The 12,229-nt window shown below is 37.2% G+C and overlaps 1 protein-coding gene across 11 annotated transcripts in view; it reads right to left on the bottom strand.

Moving 5' to 3' along the window:
- CDC42BPA (CDC42 binding protein kinase alpha) overlaps positions 1–12,229 on the bottom strand; it is a gene marked incomplete at both ends in the record, with an annotated part of 303,526 nt that overhangs the window by 120,748 nt on the left and 170,549 nt on the right. For all 11 annotated transcript variants that reach the window (XM_079719570.1, XM_079719575.1, XM_079719576.1 and 8 more), the window contains one exon: positions 11,763–11,929. In XM_079719570.1, the coding sequence (XP_079575696.1) occupies positions 11,763–11,929 (167 nt within the window). The remainder of the gene's footprint in view (positions 1–11,762; positions 11,930–12,229) is intronic.

Genomic DNA, 12,229 nt, shown 5'->3' with positions numbered 1-12,229 from the left:
CAAAAACGTATGTCAGATGATGTATGAAAAACTGAGTCTGGTGTATGAAGAGAGGTTTAGAGATGTTAATGTAGAATATGTATAAGTGCTGGCCTTCCAAATTTTATATATGAACATTGAGGCCCACCTATTGATGACTTGGCTCATCAACTTAGTTAAAATAGGGATTATTCATTTAACTTGTGGTTCTAATTAGAAGATGCCAGGTACTAAAGAAACATTAAATCTAGTGAAGCTCATTCCCAGATACCATTAAAAGATGTGGAAAAAAAAGAAATGGTCCTAAAACAGTTACTCTGCTAGCTTATAGAGGGACCCCAAATAGTAAATCTCTACCTCTCCATAATTTTTTGTTAGTACAAATCATTACTGACTGCTTTAGATTACTAATATTATTTATATATTGCTTTACATAACTTACATTACTTATATATTTATATTATTTATATATATATTTAAAACTCCAAGGGACTGTGACCTTCAGAGGATGGAGATTTTCTAATTTATCTTCATCATCTGTACAGAGAACAGTATCATGATATTCATATGCATGGTGGTCATAAGTATTTGTTAATTTGAATTAAAGATGTAAGATATACCATATTGTGCATTCAATCATGATCTTCTACATCCGATAAGTATTTCTTACACATTTTCTTTTTCTTTGGGTTCAAAACATGTTGAAAACCGGTACTTTCTGAATTTATTATTTTTAAAAGAATACCCTTCTTTTTTTTAAAGACATCTAAGCTGGGAGTAGAAAATGGGGAGAATAAAAATATCCACTGGACATTAGTAGCTTTTTCCTTCTACACCCCACACACTGCAGGGTATGGAGGTGGGATAGGTATCCTTCCTCCTCTTTGTCACCACTGTCCTCCCTATAAATCTCAGGTCTCTAAAATGCCCATTACTTGGGGTTTTTTTTTAACTTTTTATTTTATATTGGAGTATAGTTCATTAACAACATTGTGTTCGTTTCAGGTGTACAACAAAGTGATTCAGTTATACATATACATGTATCTATTCTTTTTCAAATTCTTCTCCCACTTAGATTTCTACAGAATATGAGGCAGAGCTCCCCGTGTAATAGAGTTTGGGACTGATATGTACCCACTGCTATATTTAAAATGGATAACCAACAAGGACCTACCGTATAACCCACTACCTGTTTATTACAGTAATCCACTGCCCTTCCTTCCATTACAACTCTTTTTATTATTACTCTTAGTGACTTTAACAACAAAAGAGACGATCTATCCAACTGGCTTCACAGGCACACAAACCCCCTATGCGGACACTGTTGAGGCTGTTTACACAGCAGCTACCCCTCTCTTCCTGCTTGTGCACCAAATTCAGGTATCAGGCTACAGTGTGCTTAGGCAAGGTAGGCTCAGCCAGAAGGAAGACGGTTTCCATCGGTCATGCCAATCTCATTCTCCATTGCCAGGACTGGTTAAGAATTAGGTACATCAACTAGTTAGAATGAATGGTACCTTGAGAGGTCCCATTAAGTGAGACATGTATGAAAGGAAATGAACCTTCCTTTTTTTTTTTTTTTTTTTGGTCTTTGGATGTGTGAAGTCATGAAGTCTGGAACTTTGACAGTAATGTGGAATCATGAGGGAAAAGCCAAGAAAATCACAGAGAAGCTAACCCTGATAAGAGCACGGAAACTGTACTTCTGATTTCTTAAGTGAGGTAAGAAATCTGTATTATTTAAGAATTCTATGACTTGCCGCCTAAAACAACCTAGCTGGTAGACGTCTCTCCAGCACAACCACCAAATCTATTGGTCATGCCCTAGACCTGTGGCTCTGACCTTACTTAGAAATGTGCATGTGTGCGGGGGTGGGTAGGTGGGGAATGGAGGCTGGGGTGGGCTCCTAGGAGACCGCTACAGACTTTTACTGTCTGGGGACCAAGTAAGCTCAGTATCTTACAGAATGTGAAACAGTCTCTCACATCAAAGAATTACCCTGCCCCAAATGCTTGTAGTTCACCTACTGAGAAATGCTACTGTACATGCTGTCATTATTAATAACTATATAGCCTCCAACATCTTGATGTCAAGTAAATACTCTCTATCTCTTATATTTACAGTTTAACTTACTCTAGGGACCCCTTCAGTAATTTTTCATTCCCACCAAGAGTGCCAATCCACTGTTCCTAACACTATCTCCTTTTCTCTTTTCTTCCTTATTTATCCAGGTTAGAGTCCTTGGTCCATCATTACTATTGCTTTGCATACACACCTTGGATTTCTTTGCTCTTCTCTCCTCCACTGTACTTAGCCTAGAAGGCCCCAGTCTTACCTAAATCCTACTCTCCTTCTACTCTGTGCTTTCACCTTAATAGCTGAAAGTGACGGAAGAAAGCCCAACCATTCAAAATTCATGTCTAAATAGTTTGGTGATGCCTGATGCCAACTAAAAATTGGCACTTGCCATCTGCCTCTAGCAGCCGCTGACCTTCAACACCCCCTGAAAGGAGATCAGGGTGGAGATCAAGAATGAGGCACTCTGTGCTCTGGGAAACACTGGCAGAGCAGGTCTTCAGATAATTTTCAGGACAGATATTTTCAGGACAAAATTTTATGAGCCCAATTCTTGCATCTTCTCACATCTAGAAAAGCACTAAAATCATTAACCATGACATCTGCTCCTAGTGACTAGCAGCCAGCCTCTGCCAAAATGTGTGCTTCACTGCATGTACCCCTCTTCACTAAAATCATATATAATACCTTCCCCCCTACCTCTTCGGAGCAGTTTCTCAGAGCTACCTGAAATGCTGTCTCCCAGGCTATAGTCCTCATTTTACCCCAAATAAAACTTGACTCACAACTCACACATTGTGCATTTTTTTCAATCAACACTGGCAATCCTAAAATATTTCCCTACTCCATTCACTCTTCTCTCAACTTACCATTTCACATCTTCTCTTTTTCTTGTCAAAAATCTAATAGGAAAAAAACCAAAAAAAATCCCAAAAAACTAACACATTCTCTACCTTCCTTATTCTCAGCTGATGACCCTGCTTTGTATTTGATTTATCATCTGTTTCCTCAAAGTGGAATGTGAGCATTGAGAGGGCAGGTATTTTTTTCTTTTTCTGTTCATTATTATATCCCCAGTCATGTGCAGAACAATTCCTGCCTAACTGGTGCTCAACAAGTAGCTAACAAATAGATGAATCAGTTTAAATGTTAACCTATGCCATTGTATGAAATGAAACAGGTGTTAGTACCAAAAGGCAACGATCTAATATTTTCTGGGTTTGTTTTGGGCAAATGACACCAACTGTATGTAATGACACTCTCTAAGAACAGATTAAAGAATTTAAAACATCAAAAAAAACCTGGGACATAGGAACTTCTCATTCAGAATAGGATGGAGTAGGAAGTAACAGGTCATTGCTCTATCACCCCTGTTGCAAAAAGTAAAAATACACTATATAATTTGAAAAAACCTTATTTTTACAAACATCATGTATCTGGGAAAGCAAAGAGAACTAAGTAAAATAAACCAGAGAGGGATGAGCTATTCTGAGGTGAAAAGGCCATGACAGCTGCCTCTTACCTCAGAATCTTATCCAATTCTGTGAGCACATGAATTGAGGGATAGTACGCTGGGGAAAAAATGACAAATTCTGGAGAATGGGTGGGCTGGTGCAAGAATTTGGAAACTTCAGGATCCCTAAATATGCGGTGGTATTTTCCTCATGGTATATTTGCTGTATCTGGAGACTGCATGGGAAGTTAAGGAGCTTCTAAAAGTCAGACCAAAATCTCCTACAGTATTGAGGTATTTCAGAGACAAAGTCTTGCTTGAGGAAAAGAGCCTATTTCAAACACATGGCCCATCTAGACATTTGCCAAATTTGAAAGTGGCATGGGGTAAGAGTCTGAAGGTCAGAATAAAGCTCTCACAGTTGACAGAGTAAGTCCAAACCAGGTTCCAGCTAGTTTTCCTTCATGACATTTGAAACCAGAAGTAGGCTGAATCTAATTAAAACTGCAATTGTCCTAGTTCAATTCCTGATTGGACCCAAAAAAACGGAAAACCTTCTCTGGAGTGAAAATAACATAATAACATCATTCTCTATGTTATTTTTATTATGATATTTGTCATACAATAAAAATTGAGACATTTGGAAAAGCAGGAAGGTGTGATCAATAATCAGAAGAAAAAACAGAAACAGAGACACACGCAGATGGTTCAGGTATTATAATTAGCCGACAAGACTTTAAAACAGATATTATCAATATGTTAAAGAAAACATAGGGGGAAAAGGACAAAACAGTGGGAAATTTCAATGCAGAACTGAAAACTATAAGAATGAATCAAATGATTATTCCTGAACTAAAAGAGACAATACTTGAAATTAAGACTCATTGAATGGGCTTAACATCAGAACAGATACAGCAGACGACAAGACAAATGAACTTAAAGGCAAGTGAGTAGAGAATATCCAAATTAAGCACAAAAAAACCTAAGAATGGAAGAAACAGGACTGAACATAAAATGAATGTGGGACACAGTCTAAGATATATGTAATTGAAGTCCCAGAAGAAGAAGAGATAGTGAATGGGGCAAAAGAAATACCTACAGAGATTACGCTTAGAACTTTCCAAAATTGATGAAAGATATCAATCAAGATTTCAGAAGCTCAGTGAATCCCCAACAAGATTTTACATTAATACAAAGAAAACTACACCCAGGTAGATCACAGCCAAACTGTTTGAAAGTGAAGTTAAGGAGAAATACTTAAAAGCAACCAGAGGGGAGGAAGAAAAGATACATTCAAGAGACCAAGATTAATAGCTGGCTGGCTTCTCAAATATAATGGAAGTCAGAAAACAATGAAATAATATCTATAGAGCATTGAAAGAAAAAACTGCCAAGCTAGAATTCTAACCCAGCAAATATTCTTCAAAACTGAAGGCAAAATAAAGACATCTCAGGCAAACAAAAAGGGAGAGATTTAGTTATAACACACACAATCATCAGAAACACTAAAGGAAGTTTTTCAGACTAAACAAAAATGATTCTGGATGGATACATGGATCACTAGAAAGAAATAAAGAACACAAAAAGAGTAAATTTGTGGGTAAATAAAAAGATATTTTAAAAATTAATGAGTAATAAATATTTAAAGCAAGAATAAAAGAAATGTATTGAAAGGTTTATAACACAGATAGAGGTAAACTATAAAACAACAACAACATAAAGGACTGTTATAAGGGTCTTATATTGTTTGTGAAGTGGAAAAATAAAAATTATTTAAGAGACATGTAAAGACCTAATGGGAAAAAAGGGCAAGAACCTACACAAGACTGAATATCCAAATAAACAATAAATATTACTTATTAGAGAAATAAAATTTAAAATCATAGCAAAATTCCACTATACAGATACCAGAATGGCTAAAATTTAAAAGGCTGACAATATCAAGTTCTGATGGGAATACATAGCAAGTGAAACTCATACATTATTAGTGAAACTATTGATGCAATCACTTTTGAAAACTCTTTGGCAATACTTTCTAAAGCTGAAAATACGCTATCCTATGGCCCATAAATCCTACTCCTAGGTAGATATCCAAGAGAAATAAGTACATATGGCCATCAAGAGAAATATATAACAATATTCACAGAAGCTATGTTTATAATAGTCTATATCTGGAAATAACTCAAATGTTCAACAACAGCTTAGATGATATGGTCTGAATACCTGTGGTCCCCCACCAAATTCATATGTTGAAATTCTAACCCCAAAGATGATGTTATTAGGAGGTGGGGTCTTGGGAGGTGTTTAAATTACGGTTATAAGGGTGGAACCCTCATGAATGGGATTAATGCCTTATAAAAGAGAACCCACAGGGATCCCTAGCCCTTTCCACCAGGTGAGGACACAGCAAGAAGGCGCTGGCTATGAATCCTCACTTGACCATGTTGGCACTTTGATCTTGGACTTCCAGCCTCCAGAACTGGGAGAAATAAATTTCTGTTGTTTATAAGCCACCCAATCTGTTGTATTTTTTAAAATAAAGTCAGGGGCTTCCTTGGTGGCACAGTGGTTGAGAGTCCGCCTGCCGATACAGGGGACACGAGTTCGTGCCCCGGTCTGGGAAGATCCCACATGCCGTGGAGCAGCTAGGCCCATGAGCCATGGCCTCTGAGCCTGTGCGTCCGGAGCCTGTGCTCCGCAATGGGAGAGGCCACAACAGTGAGAGGCCCGCGTACCGCAAAAAAAAAAAAAAAAAAAAAGTCAGAACAAACTCAGACATTGGATAAATTTTTTTAGTATTTGTATATAATGTAACACTAAACAGCAGTTAAAAGAAAAGGAACTATTGATATTTACACATGGAAAACCATGTTATTAAAAAAAGAGATACAAATGAGAACATACTGTATGAAACCATTTATATGAAGTTTAAAGGTAAAATTAATTAATGCTGAAAATATTTAGGATAGTGTTTACTTCAGAGTTGTAAGCTACAAACTGGGAAGGAGCATGATGGAAGCTTATCCTACGCTAGAAATGTTCTATATACTGATTGGGGTGCAAGTTACATAAAAGTACACTAATATAAACATTTACAGGGCTTACAATTTAAAGTAGTGTACTTGCACACTTTACTGTATGCATATCACCATTTAAAAATCAAAACTGAGTGACATCAGTATCATGCCCCTATGGGTCATTCTTTTTTCCTCTCCCTTCGATTTACAACTAATTGGACATCCATAACTGAACAAAATTGCTTCTGCACAGCACACCAGGACACCAGAGATACATCCATATGTGTATCCAAAAGTGGGTAGACCGGACCTCAGAGGAGGCTGAAGATCCAAGGTACCGGCAACAGTGACCTCTGTAGCAGAGGAGGTAGAAAGTGAAAGTGATGAGTGAACGTGCTAGGCTGTGAAGGCTGTGAGGGCTGCAGCTGGAGGGACCCTGTTGCTTTTCAGCAATACCTGGATTTCTGAGGGGGGGTGGGGGAAGGGTAGGAAGGAAAGAAGGCAGACAAAGAGAAATGAAGGAATGTATTCCCTGCTGTCTGTCCACAGATTTCTGGACTCCTCCACTAAAAAGCCCCAGGTACTAAGCATACACCTCCTACACTCTGCCAACAGCTTTTACTATGCACACCCTCCAAACTTTAGTGGAGGGTCATCTCTGGTAAGAGAAACCCAAAATTTGTGCTATAGCGCCACCTTCTGGAAAACAAAAGAAAGGCTTCTGATTGCCAAGCTGCTGAACTTAGAATCAAAGTAAAGCCTTACCTAAATAAGAAAGGTGTTTGCTACTTCAAATGTGATGGCAGAGGCACAGTTCATGAAACACTATGAAAAACCATGATAACGCAGTATCCCACAAAACGACAATTCTCTAGGCAACCAACTCAAAGACACAGAATATTGCAATCTAACTGATAAAGAATTCAAAATAGTTGTTATGAAGAAATTCAACAAGCTACAAGAAAACTCAGAGAGGCAAGTCAGTGAACTCAAATAAAATTAATGAACAGAAAGAGCAATTTACCAAAGAGATTGAAATTATAAAAAAAGAACAAAACAAAAATTCTGAAGCTGAAGAATTCAATAAGTGATATGAATAGTGCATTAGAAAGCACTGGAAATAGAACAGATCAGATGGAAGAAAGAATAAGCCATATGGAGGAAGGGAATTTAGAAATGATTCAGGTGGAAGAGGAGAGAGAACTAAGGTTTTTTTTTTTTTTTTTTAGCGGCACGCGGGCCTCTCTCTGTTGTGTCCTCTCCCCTTGCGGAGCACAGGCTCTGGACACGCAGGCTCAGTGGCCATGGCTCACGGGCTCAGCCACTCCGCAGCATGTGGGATCTTCCTGGACCGGGGCACGAACCCGTGTCCCCTGCAACGGCAGGCAGACTCTCAACCACTGCGCCACCAGGGAGGCCCTCTTTTTTTTTTTTTTTTAAGTGAAGAAACCCTACAAGAGCTATCAGACTCCATTTAAAAAGCCAAAATAAGAATAATGGGTTTATCAGAATGAGAAGAGAGGGAGAAAGAGGCAGAGAGTGTATTTACTGAAATAATAGCTGAGAACTTCCCAAACCTGGGGAAAAAAACAGACATACAAATCTATGAAGCCAATAGAACACCTTGCTATCTCAATGCAAAGAAAAGATGTTTTCCAGCACACATTATAATGAAACTGTCAAAAGTACAGAGGAAACTAACATAACATTGTAAAGCAACTATACTCCAATTTTAAAAAAAAAGTCAATGCTAAAGAAAGACTTTTAAAGGCAACCAGGGAAAAAAAGAAAGTATCCTACAAAGGAAGCCCCATTAGGCGATAAGCAGATTTCTCAGCATAAAGTCTACAGGCCAGGAGAGAGTGGAATAACATACTCAAAGTATTGAAAGATAAAAGTTGCCAGCCAAGAATACTCTATCTGGCAAAGTTATTCTTCAGATATGAAGGAGAAATAAAGGCTTTTCCAGATAAATAAAAGCTGAGGGAGTTCATCACCCCTAGACCTGTCTTGCAAGAAATGCTGAAAGGAGCTCTTCAAGCTGAAACAAAAAGTTGAAAGTACACAAAACTCTGATTAAGGTGATAAATAGAGAGTCAGAATTAGAAAATTGTAACTGTATTTTACAATAGTGTGTTAAACAATTATAGCATAAATGTTAAAGAAAAAGAGCATTAAAAATTACTGTACTACAATTTGGTAGCGAATTCACAGCATAAAAAGTGATAATCTGTGACATCAAAAATCTAAAAGGAGATGTAAAAGAATGAAACCTTTACAGGTGAATGAAGATAAGTTGCTATAGGCAGAAAAAGGACTATTTTATCAATTAGATATTTTATGTAAACCTCATGGTAAAGACAAAGCAAAAATCTAAAGGAGAGACATGAGACATAAAAAAGGGGACAATGAGCAAATCACCATGGAAAATCATCAACTTACAAAGGTAGACAACAAAAAGAAGGAAAAAAAAAAGAACCAATGGAGATACAAAATAACCTGAAGGCAAAGGACCAATGGCAATACTAAGTCCTTACATACCAATAACCACCCTAAACGTAAATGGATTGAATTCACCAATCAAAAGGCACAGAGTGGATGAAAAAAAAATCAAGTTCCAACTATATGCTGCCTACAGGAGACTCATTTCAGCTCTAAAGACAAGTAAGCTCAAAGTGAAGGGATGGAAGATGATATTCCAAGCAGAAACCAAAACAAAGTGGGCGTGGCTATACTTATATCAGACAAAGTATACTCAGGCCAAAAACAGTAACAAGAGACAAAGGTCATTATATATAATGATAAAGGGGTCAATAAATCAAGAAGATATAACAATTGTTAATATATATGCTCCAAACACCCGAGCACCGAAATATATTAAGCAAATACTAACAAACCCTAAGAGAGAAATAGACAACAGCAGAATAATAGTAGGGGACATCAATATGCCACTATCAGCAATGGATAAATTGTACAGCCAGAAAATCAATAAGGAAGTGTTGGAATTTAACCATCTTTAGAACAAATAGATTTAACAGACATATACAGAACATTCCTTCCAGCAGCAGCAGAATACACATTCTGCACATTCTACATGTTCTGCACACAGAACATTCCCCAGGATAGATCATATGACAGAACACAAAACATATCTTTACAAACATAATATTGAAATCATACCAACTATCTTTTCTGGCCACAATGGTATGAAAGTAGAAATCAGTAAAGAGAGGAAAGTGAGAAGATCTACAAATATGTGGAAGCTAAATAACATACTTCTGAACAACCAATGGGTGAAAGAAGAAATCAAAAGAGAAAAAATCTCAAATTAAAAGGGAAATATGACATATCAAATTTGTGGGATGCAGCAAAAGCAGTTCTGAGAGGAAAGTTTACAGCAATAAAAGCATATATTAAGAAATTAGAAATATCTCAAATAACCTAACCTTACACCTCAAGGAACTAAAAAAAGAAGAACAAATTAAGCCCAAAGTTAGCAGAAGGAAGGAAATAACAAAGTTCAGGGCAGAAATGAATGCAATAGGACAAGAAAAACTACAGAAAGAATCAACAAAACTAAGCTGTTTTTTTGAAAAGACAAAAGTGACAAAATATCTAGACTAAGAAACAAAGAGAGAAGACTCAAATAAATAAAATTAGAAATGAAAGGGGAGACATTACAAGTGATGCTGTAGAAATATAGATGCTCATAAGAGACTACTATGGACAACTGTATGCCAAGAAATTACATAACCTAGAAGAAACTAACACATTTCTAGAAACACAATCTATCAAGATTGAATCAGGAGGAATTAGAAAATCTGAACAGACCAATAATGAGTAAAGAGGTTCAGTCAATAATCAGAAACCTCCCAACAAAGAAAACCCCAGGACCAGATGGCTTCATTGGTGAATTCTACCAATCATTTAAAGAATAATTAACACCAATCCTCCTCAAACTTTTCCAAAATATTGAGGAGAAGGGAATACTTCCAAACTCATTCTATGAGGCCACCATTACCTTGATACCAAAACCAGATAAGGAGACCACAAGAAAACTACAGTTGACCCTTGAACAACACGTTTTTGAACTGCACAGGTCCATTTATACACGAATTTTTTTCAGTGAATGTGTACTACAATACCACATGATCCCCGGTGGTTGAGTCTGCAGATGCAGAACCATGGTTTCAGAGGAATGACTGTAAAGTTATATGCAGATTTTTGACTGCACGGGGCTTGTGCCTCTAACCCTTGTGTTGTTCAAGGGTCAGCATTAACCAATATCCCTGATGAATATAGATGTAAAAATTTTCAGCAAAATATTAGCAAACCAAATTAAAGAACACATTGAAAGGATTATACGGGGCTTCCCTGGTGGCGCAGTGGTTAAGAATCCACCTGCCAGTGCAGGGGACACGGGTTAGAGCCCTGGTCTGGGAAGATCTCACATGCTACGGAACAACTAAGCCTGTGTGCCACAACTACTGAGCCTGTGCTCTAGAGCCCGCAAGCCACCACTACTGAGCCCACGTGCCACAGCTACTGAAGCCCACACGCCTAGAGCCCGTGCTCCGCAACAAGAGAAGCCACTGCAATGAGAAGCCCACACACTGCAAACAAGAGTAGCCCCCGCTTGCCGCAACTAGAGAAAGCCCGCGCGCAGCAATGAAGAACCAACGCAGCCAAATTAATTAATTAATTTTTAAAAAGAGTTACAAGTTTCATGATTATAGATACATTCCTTCATTCACTAAAGGAATGTATACATTGTATATAATGTATAAACATTATTGCAACCATTGTATATAAGTAAAATACATTGTATATAACATTTTTTGGAGAAAATAAAGCAGGAAAGTGGGAAGGGGTGGGGCGGGTGGGACGAGGTAAGGCAGAGAAAATATGGCAGGGCATCATATAAAGTGCAGTAGGATAAGAAGGGTTCCATTTTTCTTGGTAATTCTATTTTCCTCTCCCAGAGGTATTTATTCCCACACTTTTATATACATACATATATACCTGTGGGAAACAAATGCTATTTTGCTGTTTACTGTTAATTGTGTGAGTTTATGTAAATGGCATTATACTGTATTCTGTATAAATTTCTACAACTTGCTTTTTTCCATTTAATAAAAAATTTCTTTTCAAGATAAAACAACCACTTACAATAAATAGTATCTACACTGTGAGTCCAATACAAAAAGGGAAAATAGTATCTTTAAAATATATTTACCTTGAAGCTTTCTACTAAGTTCAAGTTTTTCCTGTTCAAGGCGTTTAATTCTTCTTTCATAAGCTTCAGTTGCTAAGTTGTTATCTAGAGTTCTCTGAACATTAACATCGAGATCCAGTGGAGCGGGACCAGCTGTAACTCTTAAACAGCTCCGATCAGACAGAACACTGAAAAAAAGGGGAAAAAACGTGGGTTTACACTGAAACAATAAGTTTGAAGAGAAAAAGATAACCTTTTGAAATTGTTCATTTAAAACATCATTTGAACATCTAGTTATAGCTAGCCATCTGGAGTGATTACAAAACACATTTTTTTGGTAAAATCACCATAAACAACTCTTTAGAAGCATTTTTGAAAATGAAAACTTAAATAGCCCAAATTGTCTTGAATTTATTTTAATAACCACAAATTATAAGATGAAGTTTGCTGAGGGGTTATTGGTAGCTTAAAACAATGTGACCACCTAA

Source organism: Hyperoodon ampullatus (assembly GCF_949752795.1).
Source record: "Hyperoodon ampullatus genome assembly, chromosome: 2".
Classification (NCBI taxonomy): Eukaryota; Metazoa; Chordata; class Mammalia; order Artiodactyla; family Ziphiidae; genus Hyperoodon; species Hyperoodon ampullatus.
This window is presented reverse-complemented; position numbering and strand designations above follow the sequence as displayed.